Consider the following 21790-nt stretch of genomic DNA (forward strand, 5'->3'; position numbering starts at 1 on the left):
AAGGACACAATGGAGATCCAGAAGGCCGAACAGAGCCTGGAGCAACTGACGATGTCTGGCAGCGACAAGTACCAGGACTTTGCTTCGAAGTTCATCCTCTACGCGACTCAAGCCAAGGAGCCGAAGTCAAAATGGAAGAAGGAGTTTAACCGGCGGCTAACTTACAAGCTGCAGACCGCTCTCGCCCGGGATTACATCAACTCCGGGATCGACTTCGAGGCCTTCCGGCATCTCGGTGCGGAGATGGCCCTCCTACACGAGCAACAAGACTTCGCTCGCCCAAAGAAGAAGGAGAAGGGTTCTACTAGCGGCACAAGAGCAGGCTCTGGTGCTCCTGCTCGCGGTGGCACCCCGGCTCGACAAGGTTCAGGCACCCCAGCCCCTGCTGGAGGCAGAGGCGCCACTCCACGCCTCAGCCAGGAGGAGAAGAACCAGCTGATGGCCGAAAACAAATGCTTCTACTGTAAGGAAGTCGGCCACTCGTCCAGGGACTGCACGAAGCGAATGGCAGCAGAGATCCGGCGCCTCGGTACGGGAGCTCCCACCACAGCTCCGACACCCGCTGCAGCACCTACTCCGACTACTCCTCCGGCCCCAGAGGCGGAAAACTAGCTGCCCTGGGACAAGCCTCCCTACCAGGGCGATTTGATGTACGACTATCGACAATCAAGGTAGACCTCCAGAAACTGATAGGCGGGGACAGCCTCACCGTCCCCTGCACCCTAACTAGCAATGGAATTGGAGTTACCTTAACTGCGTTGGTTGATACAGGAGCAGACCTCTATACCGCGATCGATCCCTCAGTGTCCACCGAGATAATAAAGAAACTAAACCTCATCCGCGTCCCCCTCGGGCGGTCGATCCCCGTAACCGACTACCACGGACGCCCCGGCACCCCGATCACCTCAGCACTGGTCTCGAACCTCTGGGTTGACGGCCGAATGGAATACTCGGCGCCCATCCTCGAAACCCCTCTCGGACCAAGCCAGCAGATGATCCTGGGCCGAATTTGGCTGGCGATCCACGGCGTGCTTCCCGATGCAAGGCACCGACGACTCGTCTGGCCACCCGAAAGGTCACGTGACACCCACCACCGGGTAATCGAGATTCCCTACGAAAAACTGCGTGCGCAGCCTGTCGACCCGGCACACCAGCAGGATATGCAGCGGCGCGACGGCGCGATCGAGAAACAGGACCGCCGACAACAGGAACAGCGGACCCTGAGCCTCTTGAAAAGGAAAAAACCCGATCCGCCTACCCTGGACCTACCCCGCACCGAGCAGCTACCCTGCACCGAGCCCGCCGGCCCGTGCGACCCACTGCACCCTGGTCGGGGAGGACATAAGGGGGCGCAGAAAGCGACAAGCACGGACCACCATTACAAGCACGAACAAAAGATGGCAAAGGCGCTGCGGGAACCTTACAGCGCTGACCCCCCTAAGGAACGAACGGTTGCAGAAGGGCTCCAGTGGGAATGGAGCCAATACGAAGACACGAAAGGCCTTGAGACCGCCGCCCGCGCAGTAATGATCAGCGCTGTAGCCATGTCTACGATGCTGAAGAGGAACCCGGGGCACCAACACAGCTTCGTATCAGTGGGAATCAGCTCTATCAACTCCATTCAGAAGGTGATCGATCACAAGAAAAGGCTCCTCGAGGGAGAAGACGAAGATACACAGAGGGCGATGGAGGCGGCAGCAAGCAAGCATCCCTACCTGGAAGAATACGCCGACGTGTTCTCGAAGAAGGAATCAGACAACCTACCACCACACCGAGAAGCGGACCACAAGATCGAGGTGGAAAGCAAACAGGGCTTGACAACCAGTCCACTGTACGGGCACACCCTGACCCAGCTGGAAGCCCTGAAGGCCTATCTAAAAGACTGCTTGGAGCGCGGATTCATCGAGCCCTCCTCGGCTCCCTTCGCCTCCCCGGTACTGTTTGCATTGAAATCTGACGGGTCATGGAGGGTTTGTGTGGACTATCGGAAGCTGAACGCGCTGACAACCAAGAATCGGTACCCCCTCCCGCTAATTGACGATACCCTGAGACAGCTGGGAAAGGCCAAGATCTTCACCAAGCTAGACATCCGACAGGCGTTCCACCGCATCCGAATGGACCCAGAGAGCGAAGACTTAACCACCTTCCGCACCCGCTACGGGCAGTACAAATATAAGGTGATGCCGTTTGGGTTGTGCAACGGCCCGGCAACCTTCCAGAGCTTTATCAACTCACAGGTGTTCGAGTTTCTAGACCATTTCCTGACGGCTTACATCGACGACCTCATCATCTACTCGGACAACGAAGAAGAACATCAGGAGCATGTCAAAAAGGTACTCCAGAAGCTCCGAGGAGCTGGCCTACAAGCAGACCTCAAGAAGTGTGAATTTCACACCACCGAGACTAAGTTTTTGGGATTCATCGTGGGAACCGACGGCATCCGAGTTGACCCCCAGAAGATCGAAGCCGTGACCTCTTGGCAGACCCCAGCGACGGTGAAAGGAGTTCAGGCCTTCCTCGGGTTCTGCAACTTCTATCGCCGCTTTGTGGAACGATACGGCAACATTGCGAGACCCCTACAGAAGCTGACAATGAAGGATCGAGCTTTCCAGTGGACCGACGATTGTCAGGAAGCCTTTGACCACCTGAAGAAGGCTCTGACCACGACCCCACTCCTTGTCCACTACCAGATCGAGCGCGAGACCCGCCTGGAGACAGACGCATCCGACGGAGTCATCGCGGGAGTTCTCTCCCAGAAGGTTGACGAGCTTTGGAGACCTGTTTGCTACTTCTCCAAGACAATGAACGGCCCGGAAGGCAACTATCCCATCCACGACAAGGAACTCCTCGCTATTGTCCGTGCCTGCGAGGAATGGTATCCCCTGCTCCTGGGCATCCAGAAGAAGTTCGAGGTCTTGACAGACCACCACGCCCTCCAATACTTTATGACCAAAAGATTACTAAACGCCCGGCAAGCAGGTTGGTCGGAGTTTCTAGCACCCCTAAACTTCGAGATCAAGTACCGGCCCGGCAAGATGAACGCGGCAGCGGACGGCCTTTCCAGGAAGACGGAGGACCTTACCACCCAGAAGGCGATCCAAGCCGCTTACCGAACACAGACCCTTTTGCCGGCTCACAAGTTAGACCCACAGGTGTTGAAAGAGTTTCAGGAGATCAGCGAGCAAGAACAAGACCTCCTGAACACGCAGGAGCCTCCGATCAGCGTCCAAGCCTGCAAGATCTGGAGCATCGACACCGACGACGTTGAAGGACGTCCCCAGGGGGTAGACCTCATCGACAAAATCCTGCAAGCGAATCGAGGAGCCGAGAGCCTCGAGTCGTTCCGAGAGATGGCAAGCAAGCCCGGCAATGACACTGACTGGACCATTCAAGAAGGACTCCTCCTGAAGGGAGGAAGGTTGGTAGTAGCAGGAGAGGACAACCTGCGTACCCACCTGTTGGCCGAGATCCACGAGCAGCTCCCTACTGCTCACCCAGGCCGAAACAAGATGCGGACCCTCGTTCGGCAACGGTACTACTGGCCAAAGATGTTCTCGGACATCGATACTTTCGTCCGCAACTGCCTCACCTGCAGGAGATCACACAAGCCGCGCGACAAGACACCCGGGCTCCTGAAGCCCCTAGACATCCCGAACCGACCCTGGCAGCACGTTACGATGGACTTTCACAGCATGCCCGAAGACAAGCAGGGCTACGACCAAGTCTTTGTGGTAGTAGACCGACTGACCAAAAGAGCCTATTCCCTACCCTGCTACAAGACAACCACCGCTAAAGAGATGGCAGGCATGTACTACAAGTACGTTTGGAGAAACCACGGGGTTCCAGATTCGGTGGTCTCGGACCGAGGCCCGCAATTCATCTCCCACTTCTGGGACGAGTTCTGCCGAATGCTAGGAGTCAAGATCAAGCTCTCCTCTTCCGAGCACCCACAGACTGATGGACAGACCGAAATCATGAACCAGTACCTCGACCAGCGATTGAGGCCCTTTGTCAACCACTACCAGGACAACTGGGCCGAGCTCCTGCCTGCAATGGACTTCGCCCAGGCCATCCTCCCGCACGAGTCTATAGGGCTTTCTCCCTTCGAAGTGGAAACCGGATACCAACCACGAATGTCATTCGACTGGGAAGCCCGTTCCCAACAGTCCCTTTCGGAAGCGGAAACACTCAGCAGAGAGGACGCAGTGAAGATGACCTCCAGGATCCAGGAGGCCGTCCTCCTAGCGAAAGAGCACCTCGAAAAGGCCCAAGCCACCCAGAAAAAACAGGCTGACAAGCACAGACGCCCGGAAGACTTCAAGACAGGTGACTACGTCATGGTTACGAAGGGAAACTGGCAAACGAATCGACCGAGCGACAAGCTGGACTTTCCGGTCTCAGGGCCGTTTAAGATCTTAGCTAAGAAGGGAGCTTCCTATCTCCTAGACCTGCCCGACACCTGGAAGATGCACCCGGTCTTCTCGCCCGACAAACTGAGGAAGGCTCCGAGCGACCCGCTCCCGGGGCAAATCCCTACCCCGTTACCACCAGAGGAAATCGATGGGGAGCTGGAATACCAAGTAGAGAAACTGATGGGCTCTCGACTGACAAGGGGGAAACTGGAGTACCTGGCCAAATGGATCGCCTTTGACGACGACCCGGTCTGGTACCCAGCAAGAAACTTTAAGAACGCCCCAGCGGTGGTTCGGAAGTTCCACGAGGAGTTCCCAGAGGCAGCAGGCCCTCCCAAACGACTAACACAATGGGAAAAGGCACACCTCGAGGAACTAGATGAAGAAGACCACCCGGAAGACGACTTTCCGGAGTCACAGGCAAAGGAAGGACCGACACGATCACGAAGAAGGTACAAGTCATGAGGACACGACTCTCTTTTCTTTGGGGGGGGGTAGTGTGACGGCCCGGCGCAGTCACAACAAGGTTGGTTACGTAATGAGCCACTTATACACTGCCCCACCCTCGGCACCGGGGGATCCACCTTTGGCGCATCCACTCTCGACACATCCGCCAATCAGCACGCTTGGTTCTGAAGCATCCACTTTCATTCACTGAATACCAAGACAGGTCCCTTGTTGATTAGATACAGGGGCTCTGTATCTGGGAACTATCCAGGAACCTGTGAAAGCAACAGCAACAGCGACCGACCGGAACCGACCGTCCCCTCGTCTATAAAAGGCCGCTGTTTCTCCCCTGGAACCGCACTTAGTTTAGTTCTTTACTTTTAGTTGTATTTTCGTTATTGGGTACAACCTTCAGGCTCGTCCTAAGTTCATTTGTGCACGCCGTGACACTACAACTAAAAGTCACTTCACCGGCCGGCGACGGCGACAGAACATCCATCAAGATCTCGACAGAAGACCCGCGGGGCAACACAACAGAAGACCTATTCAGGCACACTCGACTATGGCAGTCCCATCAAAGGATCCAAAGGGGAAGCACCCTGAGGATAACGGCTCCGAGGAGCATCCAGACAGCAACCCCCTGGCAGTAGTCCGGGAGCGGGTTAAACCCCTCGAGGGAAACTATAACCGAACCGACGATGAGTCGGACACCATTGCTTTCTTCCGGCAGATTGGTTTAACTCTCAGCAGCAGGCATTCGATGGCCCACGTCGACGGGCATATAGGCAGCTACCCTCTCCCGGACCTCTATAACCGACTCGCACAGAAGGACCTTGAAGGCGAGGACATCGTTAAGGAATTTGCTAAGAGGACTGATAACCTCCTTAACCAGACCCCTCTCCAGCTCTGCGATTCAGACGGAGAACTCGACGAGATCAACCAGCACTGGGTCCGCTTGGACCTAGGCCGTACTCTCTTGCTAATCCATAGGCTCTTCGCACAGCGGGATGCAGCGATCTCTCTTTCCCAGACTCTCCACCGGGTATCGATCGATAACCAGCTCCTGTTCCGACAGACCTTACAGCGGGTTCGAGAGCTGGAGGCTAACCCCGACGCGGCAAAGGAACAGCAGATCCTGGACCTCATCGAGGCCCGCGACCACTTGAACTCCCTGCTGGCCGAGGCCCAGGAGGAGGCAATTGCGGCTAGCAGGGAGGCCCGAGGGCTCCGGTCGAAGCTAGCTCAACGCAGCGACCCGAATCACCCCCAGGCCAGCGTGGAAGACGACGACCACAACACTCAAGGCTCCCGGCACCGGAGCGCAAAGATCAAGGACCCGGACCCTCTGACGATGGACGACGACCTGACACTTAGGGTTTGGAGGGGCCAGATGAACCGGAAGCTCTCCGGAAACGCCGACTGGTTCCCTACCGAAGACCATCGATTCGCCTACGTCACTGGCTTGGTCAAGGGCACAGCACTCCAGCACCTCCAGACCTATATCGATGAGACGAACGAGGACCGTTTTACCACTGTTCAAGAAGTCTTTGAGTACCTGGAGGATACCTTCAAGGACACAATGGAGATCCAGAAGGCCGAACAGAGCCTGGAGCAACTGACGATGTCTGGCAGCGACAAGTACCAGGACTTTGCTTCGAAGTTCATCCTCTACGCGACTCAAGCCAAGGAGCCGAAGTCAAAATGGAAGAAGGAGTTTAACCGGCGGCTAACTTACAAGCTGCAGACCGCTCTCGCCCGGGATTACATCAACTCCGGGATCGACTTCGAGGCCTTCCGGCATCTCGGTGCGGAGATGGCCCTCCTACACGAGCAACAAGACTTCGCTCGCCCAAAGAAGAAGGAGAAGGGTTCTACTAGCGGCACAAGAGCAGGCTCTGGTGCTCCTGCTCGCGGTGGCACCCCGGCTCGACAAGGTTCAGGCACCCCAGCCCCTGCTGGAGGCAGAGGCGCCACTCCACGCCTCAGCCAGGAGGAGAAGAACCAGCTGATGGCCGAAAACAAATGCTTCTACTGTAAGGAAGTCGGCCACTCGTCCAGGGACTGCACGAAGCGAATGGCAGCAGAGATCCGGCGCCTCGGTACGGGAGCTCCCACCACAGCTCCGACACCCGCTGCAGCACCTACTCCGACTACTCCTCCGGCCCCAGAGGCGGAAAACTAGCTGCCCTGGGACAAGCCTCCCTACCAGGGCGATTTGATGTACGACTATCGACAATCAAGGTAGACCTCCAGAAACTGATAGGCGGGGACAGCCTCACCGTCCCCTGCACCCTAACTAGCAATGGAATTGGAGTTACCTTAACTGCGTTGGTTGATACAGGAGCAGACCTCTATACCGCGATCGATCCCTCAGTGTCCACCGAGATAATAAAGAAACTAAACCTCATCCGCGTCCCCCTCGGGCGGTCGATCCCCGTAACCGACTACCACGGACGCCCCGGCACCCCGATCACCTCAGCACTGGTCTCGAACCTCTGGGTTGACGGCCGAATGGAATACTCGGCGCCCATCCTCGAAACCCCTCTCGGACCAAGCCAGCAGATGATCCTGGGCCGAATTTGGCTGGCGATCCACGGCGTGCTTCCCGATGCAAGGCACCGACGACTCGTCTGGCCACCCGAAAGGTCACGTGACACCCACCACCGGGTAATCGAGATTCCCTACGAAAAACTGCGTGCGCAGCCTGTCGACCCGGCACACCAGCAGGATATGCAGCGGCGCGACGGCGCGATCGAGAAACAGGACCGCCGACAACAGGAACAGCGGACCCTGAGCCTCTTGAAAAGGAAAAAACCCGATCCGCCTACCCTGGACCTACCCCGCACCGAGCAGCTACCCTGCACCGAGCCCGCCGGCCCGTGCGACCCACTGCACCCTGGTCGGGGAGGACATAAGGGGGCGCAGAAAGCGACAAGCACGGACCACCATTACAAGCACGAACAAAAGATGGCAAAGGCGCTGCGGGAACCTTACAGCGCTGACCCCCCTAAGGAACGAACGGTTGCAGAAGGGCTCCAGTGGGAATGGAGCCAATACGAAGACACGAAAGGCCTTGAGACCGCCGCCCGCGCAGTAATGATCAGCGCTGTAGCCATGTCTACGATGCTGAAGAGGAACCCGGGGCACCAACACAGCTTCGTATCAGTGGGAATCAGCTCTATCAACTCCATTCAGAAGGTGATCGATCACAAGAAAAGGCTCCTCGAGGGAGAAGACGAAGATACACAGAGGGCGATGGAGGCGGCAGCAAGCAAGCATCCCTACCTGGAAGAATACGCCGACGTGTTCTCGAAGAAGGAATCAGACAACCTACCACCACACCGAGAAGCGGACCACAAGATCGAGGTGGAAAGCAAACAGGGCTTGACAACCAGTCCACTGTACGGGCACACCCTGACCCAGCTGGAAGCCCTGAAGGCCTATCTAAAAGACTGCTTGGAGCGCGGATTCATCGAGCCCTCCTCGGCTCCCTTCGCCTCCCCGGTACTGTTTGCATTGAAATCTGACGGGTCATGGAGGGTTTGTGTGGACTATCGGAAGCTGAACGCGCTGACAACCAAGAATCGGTACCCCCTCCCGCTAATTGACGATACCCTGAGACAGCTGGGAAAGGCCAAGATCTTCACCAAGCTAGACATCCGACAGGCGTTCCACCGCATCCGAATGGACCCAGAGAGCGAAGACTTAACCACCTTCCGCACCCGCTACGGGCAGTACAAATATAAGGTGATGCCGTTTGGGTTGTGCAACGGCCCGGCAACCTTCCAGAGCTTTATCAACTCACAGGTGTTCGAGTTTCTAGACCATTTCCTGACGGCTTACATCGACGACCTCATCATCTACTCGGACAACGAAGAAGAACATCAGGAGCATGTCAAAAAGGTACTCCAGAAGCTCCGAGGAGCTGGCCTACAAGCAGACCTCAAGAAGTGTGAATTTCACACCACCGAGACTAAGTTTTTGGGATTCATCGTGGGAACCGACGGCATCCGAGTTGACCCCCAGAAGATCGAAGCCGTGACCTCTTGGCAGACCCCAGCGACGGTGAAAGGAGTTCAGGCCTTCCTCGGGTTCTGCAACTTCTATCGCCGCTTTGTGGAACGATACGGCAACATTGCGAGACCCCTACAGAAGCTGACAATGAAGGATCGAGCTTTCCAGTGGACCGACGATTGTCAGGAAGCCTTTGACCACCTGAAGAAGGCTCTGACCACGACCCCACTCCTTGTCCACTACCAGATCGAGCGCGAGACCCGCCTGGAGACAGACGCATCCGACGGAGTCATCGCGGGAGTTCTCTCCCAGAAGGTTGACGAGCTTTGGAGACCTGTTTGCTACTTCTCCAAGACAATGAACGGCCCGGAAGGCAACTATCCCATCCACGACAAGGAACTCCTCGCTATTGTCCGTGCCTGCGAGGAATGGTATCCCCTGCTCCTGGGCATCCAGAAGAAGTTCGAGGTCTTGACAGACCACCACGCCCTCCAATACTTTATGACCAAAAGATTACTAAACGCCCGGCAAGCAGGTTGGTCGGAGTTTCTAGCACCCCTAAACTTCGAGATCAAGTACCGGCCCGGCAAGATGAACGCGGCAGCGGACGGCCTTTCCAGGAAGACGGAGGACCTTACCACCCAGAAGGCGATCCAAGCCGCTTACCGAACACAGACCCTTTTGCCGGCTCACAAGTTAGACCCACAGGTGTTGAAAGAGTTTCAGGAGATCAGCGAGCAAGAACAAGACCTCCTGAACACGCAGGAGCCTCCGATCAGCGTCCAAGCCTGCAAGATCTGGAGCATCGACACCGACGACGTTGAAGGACGTCCCCAGGGGGTAGACCTCATCGACAAAATCCTGCAAGCGAATCGAGGAGCCGAGAGCCTCGAGTCGTTCCGAGAGATGGCAAGCAAGCCCGGCAATGACACTGACTGGACCATTCAAGAAGGACTCCTCCTGAAGGGAGGAAGGTTGGTAGTAGCAGGAGAGGACAACCTGCGTACCCACCTGTTGGCCGAGATCCACGAGCAGCTCCCTACTGCTCACCCAGGCCGAAACAAGATGCGGACCCTCGTTCGGCAACGGTACTACTGGCCAAAGATGTTCTCGGACATCGATACTTTCGTCCGCAACTGCCTCACCTGCAGGAGATCACACAAGCCGCGCGACAAGACACCCGGGCTCCTGAAGCCCCTAGACATCCCGAACCGACCCTGGCAGCACGTTACGATGGACTTTCACAGCATGCCCGAAGACAAGCAGGGCTACGACCAAGTCTTTGTGGTAGTAGACCGACTGACCAAAAGAGCCTATTCCCTACCCTGCTACAAGACAACCACCGCTAAAGAGATGGCAGGCATGTACTACAAGTACGTTTGGAGAAACCACGGGGTTCCAGATTCGGTGGTCTCGGACCGAGGCCCGCAATTCATCTCCCACTTCTGGGACGAGTTCTGCCGAATGCTAGGAGTCAAGATCAAGCTCTCCTCTTCCGAGCACCCACAGACTGATGGACAGACCGAAATCATGAACCAGTACCTCGACCAGCGATTGAGGCCCTTTGTCAACCACTACCAGGACAACTGGGCCGAGCTCCTGCCTGCAATGGACTTCGCCCAGGCCATCCTCCCGCACGAGTCTATAGGGCTTTCTCCCTTCGAAGTGGAAACCGGATACCAACCACGAATGTCATTCGACTGGGAAGCCCGTTCCCAACAGTCCCTTTCGGAAGCGGAAACACTCAGCAGAGAGGACGCAGTGAAGATGACCTCCAGGATCCAGGAGGCCGTCCTCCTAGCGAAAGAGCACCTCGAAAAGGCCCAAGCCACCCAGAAAAAACAGGCTGACAAGCACAGACGCCCGGAAGACTTCAAGACAGGTGACTACGTCATGGTTACGAAGGGAAACTGGCAAACGAATCGACCGAGCGACAAGCTGGACTTTCCGGTCTCAGGGCCGTTTAAGATCTTAGCTAAGAAGGGAGCTTCCTATCTCCTAGACCTGCCCGACACCTGGAAGATGCACCCGGTCTTCTCGCCCGACAAACTGAGGAAGGCTCCGAGCGACCCGCTCCCGGGGCAAATCCCTACCCCGTTACCACCAGAGGAAATCGATGGGGAGCTGGAATACCAAGTAGAGAAACTGATGGGCTCTCGACTGACAAGGGGGAAACTGGAGTACCTGGCCAAATGGATCGCCTTTGACGACGACCCGGTCTGGTACCCAGCAAGAAACTTTAAGAACGCCCCAGCGGTGGTTCGGAAGTTCCACGAGGAGTTCCCAGAGGCAGCAGGCCCTCCCAAACGACTAACACAATGGGAAAAGGCACACCTCGAGGAACTAGATGAAGAAGACCACCCGGAAGACGACTTTCCGGAGTCACAGGCAAAGGAAGGACCGACACGATCACGAAGAAGGTACAAGTCATGAGGACACGACTCTCTTTTCTTTGGGGGGGGGTAGTGTGACGGCCCGGCGCAGTCACAACAAGGTTGGTTACGTAATGAGCCACTTATACACTGCCCCACCCTCGGCACCGGGGGATCCACCTTTGGCGCATCCACTCTCGACACATCCGCCAATCAGCACGCTTGGTTCTGAAGCATCCACTTTCATTCACTGAATACCAAGACAGGTCCCTTGTTGATTAGATACAGGGGCTCTGTATCTGGGAACTATCCAGGAACCTGTGAAAGCAACAGCAACAGCGACCGACCGGAACCGACCGTCCCCTCGTCTATAAAAGGCCGCTGTTTCTCCCCTGGAACCGCACTTAGTTTAGTTCTTTACTTTTAGTTGTATTTTCGTTATTGGGTACAACCTTCAGGCTCGTCCTAAGTTCATTTGTGCACGCCGTGACAGTTGGTGCTTGGGTCTCCAATAAGCCCCCTCCCACTCCCCTCCCCCCCCCGGGCCCCAACTCGACTCTACTTACCTCCGCTCTGATTTTATTTGTTTGCTTTGTGTTCCCTAGTGCTGATAAAGGGGTGCCCCGCTGCGCCGGCAGACCCAACTCCCCCCCACATCATGAACTTCATTGATGATTAAGGATGATCTGAGTTGACCTGATCTATGTTGATAGGCAAATACAATAGTATACAATATACATAGCCTTAGATGAAAACAACCATCGACCTCTCTTTCCAAACCCCTTGCCTTGGCCCCTTCTAGGTGGAGGACATCAATTTAGAGCACCATGTCCACGTCCAAATCATCAAATGAATAATGGCGTTCCCCATTAGGCGCCCCCGTGGCTTGATCCCCGTCATCGCCGTTCAAGTTGTGCCTAGCAAACGCCTCCAACAGAGAGGGCACATCGACCTCGATACTGACGACCCGCATGCTTTCGATGACTTGTTCGTAAGTCAACTGGAAAGCAGTATCCGCGTGCGTGATGATCCCTTCCATCTCCTCCCCGACAGGCAGGGGGCTCGTCAGTTTCGCAGGTCGACCGTGGTCGGAAGTGCCTTTGTTGTTACTGATGTCCCCGTCCATTCCGGTTCCTTTCCCGCCGCTGCTCTCGACACCCATCGACTTATCCGCCGCCCTGGCGGTATTCTCGACGTGTAACCCGGGCCCGCCGCGGATCATCCACCTCAAGAAAGGGGCATCCGTGCTCCACGACAACGTATCGACCGCGTTGAAACCGTCGATGGCCTTGGCCAGGAGAGAATGCTGCGAGATATCGAGTGGCTTTCTCGGCGCGTGATGCCAGTTCAAGCGCGTGGAGCGGAGAATCATGAACAAGCTTGTGAAGAGGCTCTTTGAGATGTGCTGGGCCCAGGGCTGGACAGAGTTGTGCCGTCGGAGGAACTGAAGAAGGTGTTAGAGTCGAGAGCGGCACGGTGTTCCGGATTCCCAGGCTGTTGCATTTGATGTTGCTGCACTTCGATCGCGGCTTCAAACATGCCAGCCAAGCGCTCGTTGAGCAGCGGCTTCGAGACATAGTGGAAAGCCTTTCGCATCGCCACTCCCAGTGCCCGGTCGCGTCGCTCTCGCATTAGTAGGTAACGGTCGAGGAAGTAGATCATGCCCGCCTTGGGCATCATTGGTCGAACGCGTAGCTTGTTCTTCTTCCGGTCAGGATTTGAGTTGCCCAGGGGTTTACTCCGCGAAGGGGTGACGGCGGCCTGGTGATGTTGATGTTTTCGCGACACCGCGACGTCTTGATCCATTTTCACGGACCGGCCGTTACCCCGTCCAGTGCCCATAATCGAAGGAACAAGTGCGGAGGGGGAGGCTGGTCGGCTTAGGGGTTGCCTGGCTTAAAAGGGCGCTGTCAAAACGACAACATAGTAACTATTCGCGTAATGTAGGTAGGTACGGCCCATTGGAAGTATACTGGGACATAGGAAGACGATGATGGTCCGGACAAAACAACATGTGGGAGAGGGCGACTTTAGGAGGCTGGAAAAGAGTAAGTCTGTGGATCATGGGGGTTGTGCAACTTAATCAGGTTGTTTTTGCTGGAACAGGCCTCAAGATCAGATAAAAGATCAAACTTTGTCAGCAGGACTAGCTGATCTTTATTCTTATTCAAATAAGGGAGCCACCTCGCAAACCGCAAAAAGCTTTCCCTCTCGGACACAAAGTCTCGTTCCTTCGTTACACTCCTCGTTGCTGTGACTTGATCAGCTTCCCCTCCCCATCCTCGAAACGGCTTTACCCCTCTAGGATTCAACATTGAGGTACCTTCGGTCAGTCCACTGGCAGCCCGCTCCTTGATCTGCCGGACTTTTATTAACCAGCTAAGGCACGGAATACCTACGTACCTATACTATCTTCATCATGGGAGCTGACCGCGAGCGGACCCGAGTGGCGGGCAAGAGACTTCACGGCCCTAGCAGCGACAACATGCGACGCAAGCAATTAAAAAATCGCTGCGAGTCACCTCCAGCGCTGGTTGCTTCCGACAATCGTGACAAACATGACAAACATGAACCGCGTCTCCGAGACATCCTTCCCGAAGGTGGGATGGTCTGGCCTTTCGAAATTTTCATCCTGGAGGACAAGTTTGAGATGAAAATCACGGCTGCGCTAAAAAAGGTCGCTCCTCGCCTGTCCGATACGAAACTTGACGGCTTCTTCTCTGGGCTGTTCCTCGAAGCGACCGAGTTGCTGCAGGACCCAACGACTTCCGGCGACCTCAACTCCCCTGTCTCGTTTCTCAACGCCCTACATAAGCGTGAATCTGTCCGACTATGGGCCAAGCATATTAGCAAAGTTCAGTTCGTCATCCTGTTCCTGTTCCTCCGCGGGGCGCGCGATCAGTGGCACCTCGACCCGGAATCGTTCATGGATATCCAGCCTCCTTGCGAGGTTGCTATGGCGATCGACGAGTTCGACCAAAATGATGCCCTGGATTGGAGCGCCTCCGAGATTTCGCGGGCGCTTACCCCGCTGCACAGGAGCGTTGGCCGTATAAAGCTCCGGACTACTGGCGACGAGGACACTGTGATGGACGACGACCCGATGACACAGGCCGGCCAAAGGACAGCCCAGGCTCTCCACGGCCAAACCGACGCAGTGGTTGGCGAGGCTGGCATGGACAACGATGTTGACATGGTAGTTGATGGCATTGGAGAGCTCACTATACAACACCGGTAGAGATACGTGCAAACGGGCCAGAGCCGGATTAGGTTGGGAAGCAGTGGCTCGGAGATTGGCTGAAGCTGGGCCGGTGGATCAGACACGCACCCGACTGAAGATTTGTAACGTCGTGCGCGTTCCCCTGGACCGGGGGCATGTCTCGACTGCTGTAGAGGATGGGTAATTAAATGGGAAGACAACTTACCAGTATTCTAGCTCGCTCCCCCCACCGTGATTACAAACCTCTTACCTCGTTGTTATCGTTATCCAAGTGAGCATTCAGAACTTGGGAGGAAGAGGGGTGTCTAGCTAGGTACCTATGTTACATGTATGGTGAAGGGTGTAAATGGGCCCACTCAAGGTATGTACCGTAGCACTGATGTATCCAACGTCAGCCTCGGGTAGTAACAAGATGGATCCCAGTACCCGTCATAAGCGTGGCACAAGGACGCCTACCCCGCTCGATCCATTTTCCCATAAGGGCTGACTCACTGTGAAGACAACGGGACACCGGAGGACGCACCTCGTCGGCGAACAGGATCTGCGCCTCGACACGACAGACACAACACAACCGCCCCGACAAAACAGCACACACGATGGCCACCCCCCCGGCCGACGTAGCCGAGCGCATCCGCTACAAGAAATCCCGCTACACGCGCTTCGCCGACAGCAAGCAGTGGTCCCGGTTCGACAGCATCTTCGTGCCCGACGCGACCTTCTGCTTCGTCGACGAGCACGGCAAGACGGTGTCCACGCCCGACGGCGCGACCCCCTATACCTGGGACTCGCTCGAGTCGTGGGCGGCCTTCTTCGACAAGGCCTTCACCGCCCTGCAGGTCATCCACCACATCGGCCCCGGCGAGCTCGAGCAGACCGGCCCGGACGAGGTGAAAGCCGTGTTCTCGGTCCTGTACCACGCGGGGCCCGCGGGGGATGGCGAGGGGCCGCATGAGACGGGCGGTGGGCATTACTATGAGACGTGGGTGCGGAAGGGCGATGATTGGTTTTGTAAGGACTTGTGGATGCAGAGGCTGTATCATAGGGTGACTTAGGGGGGACGGCTGGTTCGGGAGAATCTGGGTATGGGGCTACGCGAGTCGGAATGGGGAAGGCTCGTGGTATCGACTGGTATTGTTTATCGTCGCATTTTATTTAGCAACTGGGCGTTGTTATGTCTAGGTACTCTACTCTATATGAGCACAAATTCCCTCACGTGCTCGATACCTCGGTAACGACAGCTGCCGGGGTGGCTTTACCGAGTTCCTCAGGAGGAACCGTTGGCACCTATGCTCCCAGCATCCTCGGCGTCGACGCCCCTGTACTCGAAGTACTTCTTAAACTCGGCGTCGTTGATGAGGTCATGGGCCAGGTGCTTCTCATAGGCGATGGAGAACTCGGGGCCCTCGTCCGACTCCGGGTCGTTATTGCGGGTCGGGTAAATGATGATGACGCCCTCCGTGACGCGATCGAGTAGGTGACGGTACGTTAAAGGGGTGGCGAAGCCAAAGTCGGCCGAGACGATGTTGGCGTCGCGATGATCCGTCATCAGGATGGACATGGGCGGGTGCGAATCGATGCGGATGTTGAGGCTAGTCTTGTCGCGCACCATGGCCACCATGTCGAGCGTCTTGTCCAAGCTTTCCTGCGTGACGCTGTTGGTCATCCGCCGGACGTATGAGGCGAGCGTCGACAGCGGCGCGTGTAGGATCTCGTCGGCGGTAAGCTGCTGTATAGGTGCCGTGGTTGACAGGGCCGCAAACATGACGTTGTGCTGGATGCGCGGGTGCACCTTGGGGCTGTGCATGCGCCGACGCATGTCAATAGCCTCAGCCCAGAAGATGTGCGACGAAGGCTCCGGTTTGAAGACGGGGGCGCGCAGCCGCGTCAGTGTACGCCAGAGGAAGGCCGAGAAAGCGTCATACGTCGAGATCCACGAGCCGTCGGTGGGTGCCGCCAGTGTCTTGAGCTCGGCGGCCTTGCTCTTGGGTAGGTGAAAGAGCAGTAACTGGGCGACTTTGTGATCGGGATGACGTTCGGCTTGGGGTGGACCGTCCACTTTGACCTCGTCCGCCACCTCCTTCTTGATCAAGCGTGAGAGATCAAGACAAATAGGGTCCCAAGTAGGGAACGGCGTGTTGTTGAGTGCAGCCCTGCAATTCTCGGCCAGCTGGTGGGTAAAGCCGGACCATCCCATCACGTCGTTGGCGTAGTGGTGGTGGTGCATATTCAGGACAAGCCCGCCGCGCACAAAGTTGGCTTGGAATGCCGACACCACTGGGTGGCTGTCGGGGTGAGCCTCGGGTTTCTCGCCGTATGTCATGGGCGGTACGCTCCAAGTTTCCAGATTGCCGAGCACCACGGCGCTGTAGTTGGCCGTCTCGACATCATCAATGGACGGGTACTTGGTGCTCTCCTCGGGCGCGTCCAGCCACTGTACCACGAAGCGCACAGTACTGCCCTTCCTCTTGACGAATGAATGGCCACCCTCGGGATCCTTTTCAATGGTTCCAACATAGTGGCGGGCTTGGCTAAGTGTCCGCTCGAGGCCCGTCTTCAGCGTTGCTGCAGCCTTCTCCTTGTCCACATCGTCGAGCCGGAAGAATAGGGCGTAATTGTTGTAAGTGCAGGCCGTCAGGTAATCGAGGGTTGTTACTTTAAACCGCTCCTCCTCCGGATCGTTCTCCCAACCGAAGGGGTGGAGCTGATGAACTGTTCGGTGGGGCATGGCCGTGTGTGCGAAGTTGGTACTATTGCTCGCTCTTGACTGCTGACTAGGTAGTCACTGGAGGAGAGAACGCGAGGTGGAAAAGCCCTGGACATCATCAGCCAGTGGCCGTCGCGCTTTAAATAGGCCCGGTCTCTCGCTGTCTCGTCAGCTCCATAATTGGGAAAGCCCAGAGACATGGACCCAACGGGGAGGATTGATCAACACTGGGTGCCCGGGCAGCGTGCTCCATCGGCAACGTCGCCATGTTGCATTAGAGCAGGGTTGAACTTTCTATACCGTTCCATCTCGAGTCCCCCAAGCCGGCGCCGTTACATGGTTGGCAGCTGTGTGTCAGACAACCCCGCTCGGACAAGACTTCCTAAAAGATGCAGGTTAAGTACAGAAATTGCTGTTCTGGCCGCCGAACCTGGCAGGGCGGTGCCGCCATTTTCGGGCGTCTCGACAGTGCGGGTCGCTGGGCCACAGCCAGGTACATTACTTGGTACCTGATCGTGGAGGATATGGGTGGGAAGGGAGAAGGTCGTGTTTGATATCCGACGAGGGCTTACTCCTATCCTTTGATGTTTGTGATACTTGGTCGGCAGTTTCATCCAATGGGCCCTCGTCAAAGAACCTGGAATTCTCTGGAAACGGCCCTGGAAACGAAATCCATCTTGCCTATGTTCCTCCAGAGAGTCATGATTGAAGCACGGGCACCTTCGCATCTGCCCTTGATTTTAGAAAGGTAGAAATTAATCACCTAGAAAAAGTTCATCTTACATTGCGGTTATGTATACAAGGTAATACCCTCAGCAGATCCCTCACTCATCCCCTCCGTCCTTCACAACATCTTCCCACGAGAGATACCGGCCCGCGGGTGTAAACGCCCCCAGCACATCCTCCTCCATGCTCATCAAAATCGGAATGCCGCCCTCCAGCCGGTGAGCAGAAAAGCGCGCGTAGCCCTGCTGGACGTCCCCAAACGGCCTCGGCCCGTCCCAGCCCATGTCCTTCATCTCCCGCGGCGAGATACTGATGACCTTGGTCAGCCACTGGCCCTTGAACACGAGGAGCCGCGGTTTGCCGGGCTCGGGGAACGCGGCGCTGAAGAAGAGGGCCAGGGGTAGGTTGGTGTGTTGGAGGCTTTTGTGCACGTCGGCGCAGGCGCGAGTGAGGGAGTCGAGGTCTATAGCCTGCTGGGAGGCCTCCGCGCGCTCGTAGGCTAGCGGGCCTTGGTCTGCCTCGATGAGGGAGGCAGACTGGAAGGTGGGGTCGCTGGTGAGGTGGGAGACGTGCCAGATTTTGTAGCTGTCCTTCAGTAGGCTGCCGGCGCGCGAGTGCCGGAGGATGTGGGGGATCTTGAGGTTCTTTGTGGAGGAATCGGTTGCCCCCCCTGTCTTTAGGGAGTGACAGATGCGTGTCGCCACGTCCAGTGCGACCTTGCCGACGAAACACTGCACCACGACGGCCAAGTCGGTGGACTGTTTCGTCCTGTCGTCTTCGGTGAGGGACTGGCGGATGAAGGACTGCACATGCTTGAAGACCTCCTTGAGAGGGACTTGGGACCCGGCGTAGAGCGTGGAACACTGCGCCCAGGCCTGTGTGTATATGGACTCGACGATACCGATCAGGCGTTTCTCGGTGCCGGACGTGAAGCGAGGGTCCTGGGGCTCCTGGTGGTTGCCAATATGAGTGTCAAACTGGCTCAGGACTCTCATGATGGCTCGTTCGGCCCACCAGAAGAATTCGTCGTTCATGATCGAGCAGAGGCTGTCGAACCTTTTCTGGATGTCTCTCTGGAAGTCAGCGGCCGCTTGAGCTCCCGCTCTGCCCGGGGGCAGGCCCGACCGCTTGTGTTGGTCGAGGAACCTGACCAGGATGCCCTCCCGGACTTCGACGTCCCTCAGCAGCGCGATGAATGAGTCTGCATATTCCAGCGGCTTTCCCGCCGTGATCTGGTTGTAATAGCGCAGCATCACCTGCTTGCGCCGCGTGCCCTCGTCCTGGTTGCGGCTGGCACGCTCGAGGACCGCCTTGTAGGGATGTTGCAGCCTCTTGAGGGAGACCAGATGGCACAAGAGCGTGAAATCGTTCTCTGAGTCGATTCTCAGCCAACGGATATCGCGGGAAATTTCTGGGTCTGTCGGTTGCAGTACTCTGTCCAGAAAGCTCTTCACTGTCTTCAGCTGCGGAAGGGACGCAAGGGAGTGCTCGGCTACTTGGGTGCGAGGACCGCGTCGCCGTCTGTCCTCTCCGTCGGAATCCTCGGCATTGCCGTCATTGCCGCCGCCGGGATTCTGATCGCCCCGCTGAGGTTGGTTCTGGCCATTTGTGTTACTGTTTTGGGACTGAGACTGAGTGCTGGGATCCGGTCGAGGGGCAGCGTTTCTGGTTCGGTTGGGTTTTCCTCCGTGGCCAGCGTAGTCGAGAATCCTTAGCTCGTTGCTAGGATGGGGAAGGCGAATGAAGTGTGCATAATCATGGTGCATGTGCCCTGGCCTCTGGATGGAGAGCTGGTTGAGTCTGTTGGCTAAATCCGCCGCCTCATCTTGCACCGAGACGCGAGCGGGGTTAATCTCCATGGTCGAAGCTGTTGATCACGAAGCTGATGATCACTTTGGTGTTGTGGTGCGAATTACGAAGGGATACAGGGGAGGGGAGAGAGAGGAAGAGTATGGAAAATGTGAGCCTTACCTACCTATATGTCGAGCCTTCGTCCCAATGGAGCTGAAGGGGCGGTGCGTAAAAGCTGAGACATTCCAGTTCGCTCATGGTCCAATGCACGCATGTGGCGTCGACTGCGGCCCGAACCTGGCCCTATCGAGGGTCGCCAAGCTCGCAGCAGCGCTTAACTAAGGTGCAAGGGTTGCCTGGCCCCCAAAGCCTGGTGCCTGCACACCTCCGGAGTTTGCTATTCGTCTTCTTGTTCAATTCCGTCCTCAGGGCTGCTGTTACGCTCTGCACCGGCAACGATGGATAGCCCGGTCGACTTTTCTGCACTGGCTGAGACGGATGACGAGCCAGATTGGTTAGCCGTAGCCGCTAATGCACCAGCAGGGAATCAAGGGAATCAAGGGAATCAAGGGAATCAAGGGAATCAAGACCCAGGCTCGACTCGCTCGAGCAATGCTGTCCCCCCAGTGCCCCCGCCGACTATGACTGCAGCGCCGACTGCAACAAAGTCAACACCCGATCCGGCACCAACAGCAGCTGATTTGATTCAAGAAAAACCGTGGAAGTATGTGGGCTACCAGGCTTACTCTGACCTACTCGCTTCCGAGCCCGACTTTTTCGTCGCCCGTCGGTTCCGGAGCCTCAACGTACGGGTGGCCCTGCGCATGCAAGATGAAATCTCGAGGCTGGAAGAGAAGCTCGCCCGGATCGAAGAGGAGAGTCGCCAGCCGGACAAGGGGGTAGATAATGGTACGTTTAGGAAAGATGTCGTCTCTGAGAGAGTTGAGCTCCTGGACAAGATCTCGACATCCCTGTATCGATACAGTAAGTGCAGCCCCCGTTGATTTAGGTGAAGGTAGTGCGGCACCAGGGTCACTCACTCACCTCTACCCTCCGCGTACCCAGACAAATTCATCATTCAACAGACCACCCTGTTGAAGTATCCCGCTGCGCCTTCCTGGGACATCACCAGCCTCAAGAACTGGCATATGAGCCATGCCAACGAGGCGATTCACCGGGAGGAAAAGACCTATCTGGAGTACCCGGATGACCTCATCCCCATCGGCCCGCGAGATAAGACGCCGCTACGTCGGGGGATGGACAAGTTTCTGTTCTTGCGCACGCTCCCCTTCTGGCGGGATGACCGGAGCAAGACGCTGTCGTCCGGCGGCCGGCGCAGGATCGGGGATGTGGAAGATGGCACTGGCAGTAGCAAGGACGCCGACCTGCCGCCGGACGCCTTACACCCGACCATGAGTTTCTACAACGACAAGGTCATGGACCATTTCGTGTCCATCGTAACCATTTCCATCGGCCTCGTGATGCTGGTGGTGCCCATCTGGGTGCTCCAGGCCCTGGGAAACGCCTCTCACAAGCTGGGCGTCATCACGGCCTTTGTCCTCGCCTGTCTGCTCTTGACGAGCTTCGCCATGACGTCGCGGCCTCTCGACGCACTGGGCGCGACGGCTGCGTGAGTCTTCTTCGGTTCCTCTGCTGCATTCTGCCGTCAGTGATAGCTGTTAACTAACTGTGTCTCGTACACCGCCCAGGTACGCCGCGGTTCTGATGGTGTTCCTGCAAGTAGGAGCCAATTAATTGGCCGCACTACTGTGGAATATGCATCTCACAGTTGTAGACTGTGGTTGGAGTTACTGGACGAGTTAGCGGGCGGCTGGGATCCGGATGTCGCGTATTGGGGGACTGTGGTATCGACTGGGAATCCTCGGGGAATTGGGAACCGGATGCAGTTGATTCCGCTGCGGGAGAATGGCATGGACCGGGGTCTCGAGTTTCCGGATTGTGAGAAGATCCTCCAAGACATGATACGCGAGAAAGCAGCTAGCAAGCGGTGACGAAGGCGGGTGCACATTCCAGATGATCAAAACCAACCCTATGTCGTTGAATGTGTTGTAAGAATAAAGGGGTGAGTTTCAGCAGGCTTTAT

At 56.6% G+C, this 21790-nt stretch overlaps 6 protein-coding genes across 6 annotated transcripts; 3 read left to right on the plus strand and 3 right to left on the minus strand.

The window, feature by feature from the left end:
* Nucleotides 1-12062: 12062 nt before the first annotated feature.
* B0H64DRAFT_415320 (uncharacterized protein) lies at nt 12063-13087 on the minus strand (the record flags this gene model as incomplete). Its single annotated transcript, XM_062805091.1, has 2 exons — nt 12063-12689; nt 12764-13087. 2 exons carry the CDS (start codon nt 13085-13087, stop codon nt 12063-12065), a joined length of 951 nt encoding a protein of 316 aa, XP_062662262.1.
* A 577-nt stretch (nt 13088-13664) lies between these two features.
* Nucleotides 13665-14483, plus strand: B0H64DRAFT_454300 (uncharacterized protein; the record flags this gene model as incomplete). The annotated part of the gene is made up of 1 exon (XM_062807270.1): nt 13665-14483. The coding sequence occupies one exon, from the start codon at nt 13665-13667 to the stop codon at nt 14481-14483; it is 819 nt and encodes a 272-aa protein (XP_062662263.1).
* A 578-nt stretch (nt 14484-15061) lies between these two features.
* Nucleotides 15062-15517, plus strand: B0H64DRAFT_317698 (uncharacterized protein; the record flags this gene model as incomplete). Its single annotated transcript, XM_062800346.1, has 1 exon — nt 15062-15517. One exon carries the CDS (start codon nt 15062-15064, stop codon nt 15515-15517), a length of 456 nt encoding a protein of 151 aa, XP_062662264.1.
* A 100-nt stretch (nt 15518-15617) lies between these two features.
* Nucleotides 15618-17548, minus strand: B0H64DRAFT_82057 (acyltransferase). The gene has a single exon (XM_062808824.1). The coding sequence runs from the start codon at nt 17188-17190 to the stop codon at nt 15730-15732; it is 1461 nt and encodes a 486-aa protein (XP_062662265.1). The 5' UTR covers nt 17191-17548; the 3' UTR covers nt 15618-15729.
* A 341-nt stretch (nt 17549-17889) lies between these two features.
* On the minus strand, nt 17890-19965 carry B0H64DRAFT_471995 (uncharacterized protein). Its single transcript, XM_062807913.1, has one exon. It carries the CDS (start codon nt 19752-19754, stop codon nt 17994-17996), a length of 1761 nt encoding a protein of 586 aa, XP_062662266.1. The 5' UTR covers nt 19755-19965; the 3' UTR covers nt 17890-17993.
* A 24-nt stretch (nt 19966-19989) lies between these two features.
* Nucleotides 19990-21455, plus strand: B0H64DRAFT_82092 (uncharacterized protein). Its single transcript, XM_062808825.1, has 3 exons — nt 19990-20670; nt 20752-21316; nt 21396-21455. The coding sequence occupies exons 1-3, from the start codon at nt 20145-20147 to the stop codon at nt 21439-21441; spliced, it is 1137 nt and encodes a 378-aa protein (XP_062662267.1). The 5' UTR covers nt 19990-20144; the 3' UTR covers nt 21442-21455.
* The last annotated feature ends 335 nt before the right edge of the window (nt 21456-21790 follow it).

This window comes from Chaetomium fimeti (genome assembly GCF_033439085.1).
Source record: "Chaetomium fimeti strain CBS 168.71 chromosome Unknown B0H64scaffold_2, whole genome shotgun sequence".
Taxonomy (NCBI): domain Eukaryota; kingdom Fungi; phylum Ascomycota; class Sordariomycetes; order Sordariales; family Chaetomiaceae; genus Chaetomium; species Chaetomium fimeti.

What these genes read in the sequence shown, in the direction of transcription:
- B0H64DRAFT_82057 (XM_062808824.1), bottom strand. Translation starts at nt 17,190, where the DNA reads ATGCCCCACCGAACAGTTCATCAGCTCCACCCCTTCGGTTGGGAGAAC.
- B0H64DRAFT_82092 (XM_062808825.1), top strand. Translation starts at nt 20,145, where the DNA reads ATGGATAGCCCGGTCGACTTTTCTGCACTGGCTGAGACGGATGACGAG. An exon ending in GACATCCCTGTATCGATACA is followed by an intron (nt 20,671 to 20,751) that starts GTAAGTGCAGCC and finishes CCGCGTACCCAG; the next exon opens with ACAAATTCATCATTCAACAG. An exon ending in GCACTGGGCGCGACGGCTGC is followed by an intron (nt 21,317 to 21,395) that starts GTGAGTCTTCTT and finishes TACACCGCCCAG; the next exon opens with GTACGCCGCGGTTCTGATGG.
- B0H64DRAFT_471995 (XM_062807913.1), bottom strand. Translation starts at nt 19,754, where the DNA reads ATGGAGATTAACCCCGCTCGCGTCTCGGTGCAAGATGAGGCGGCGGAT.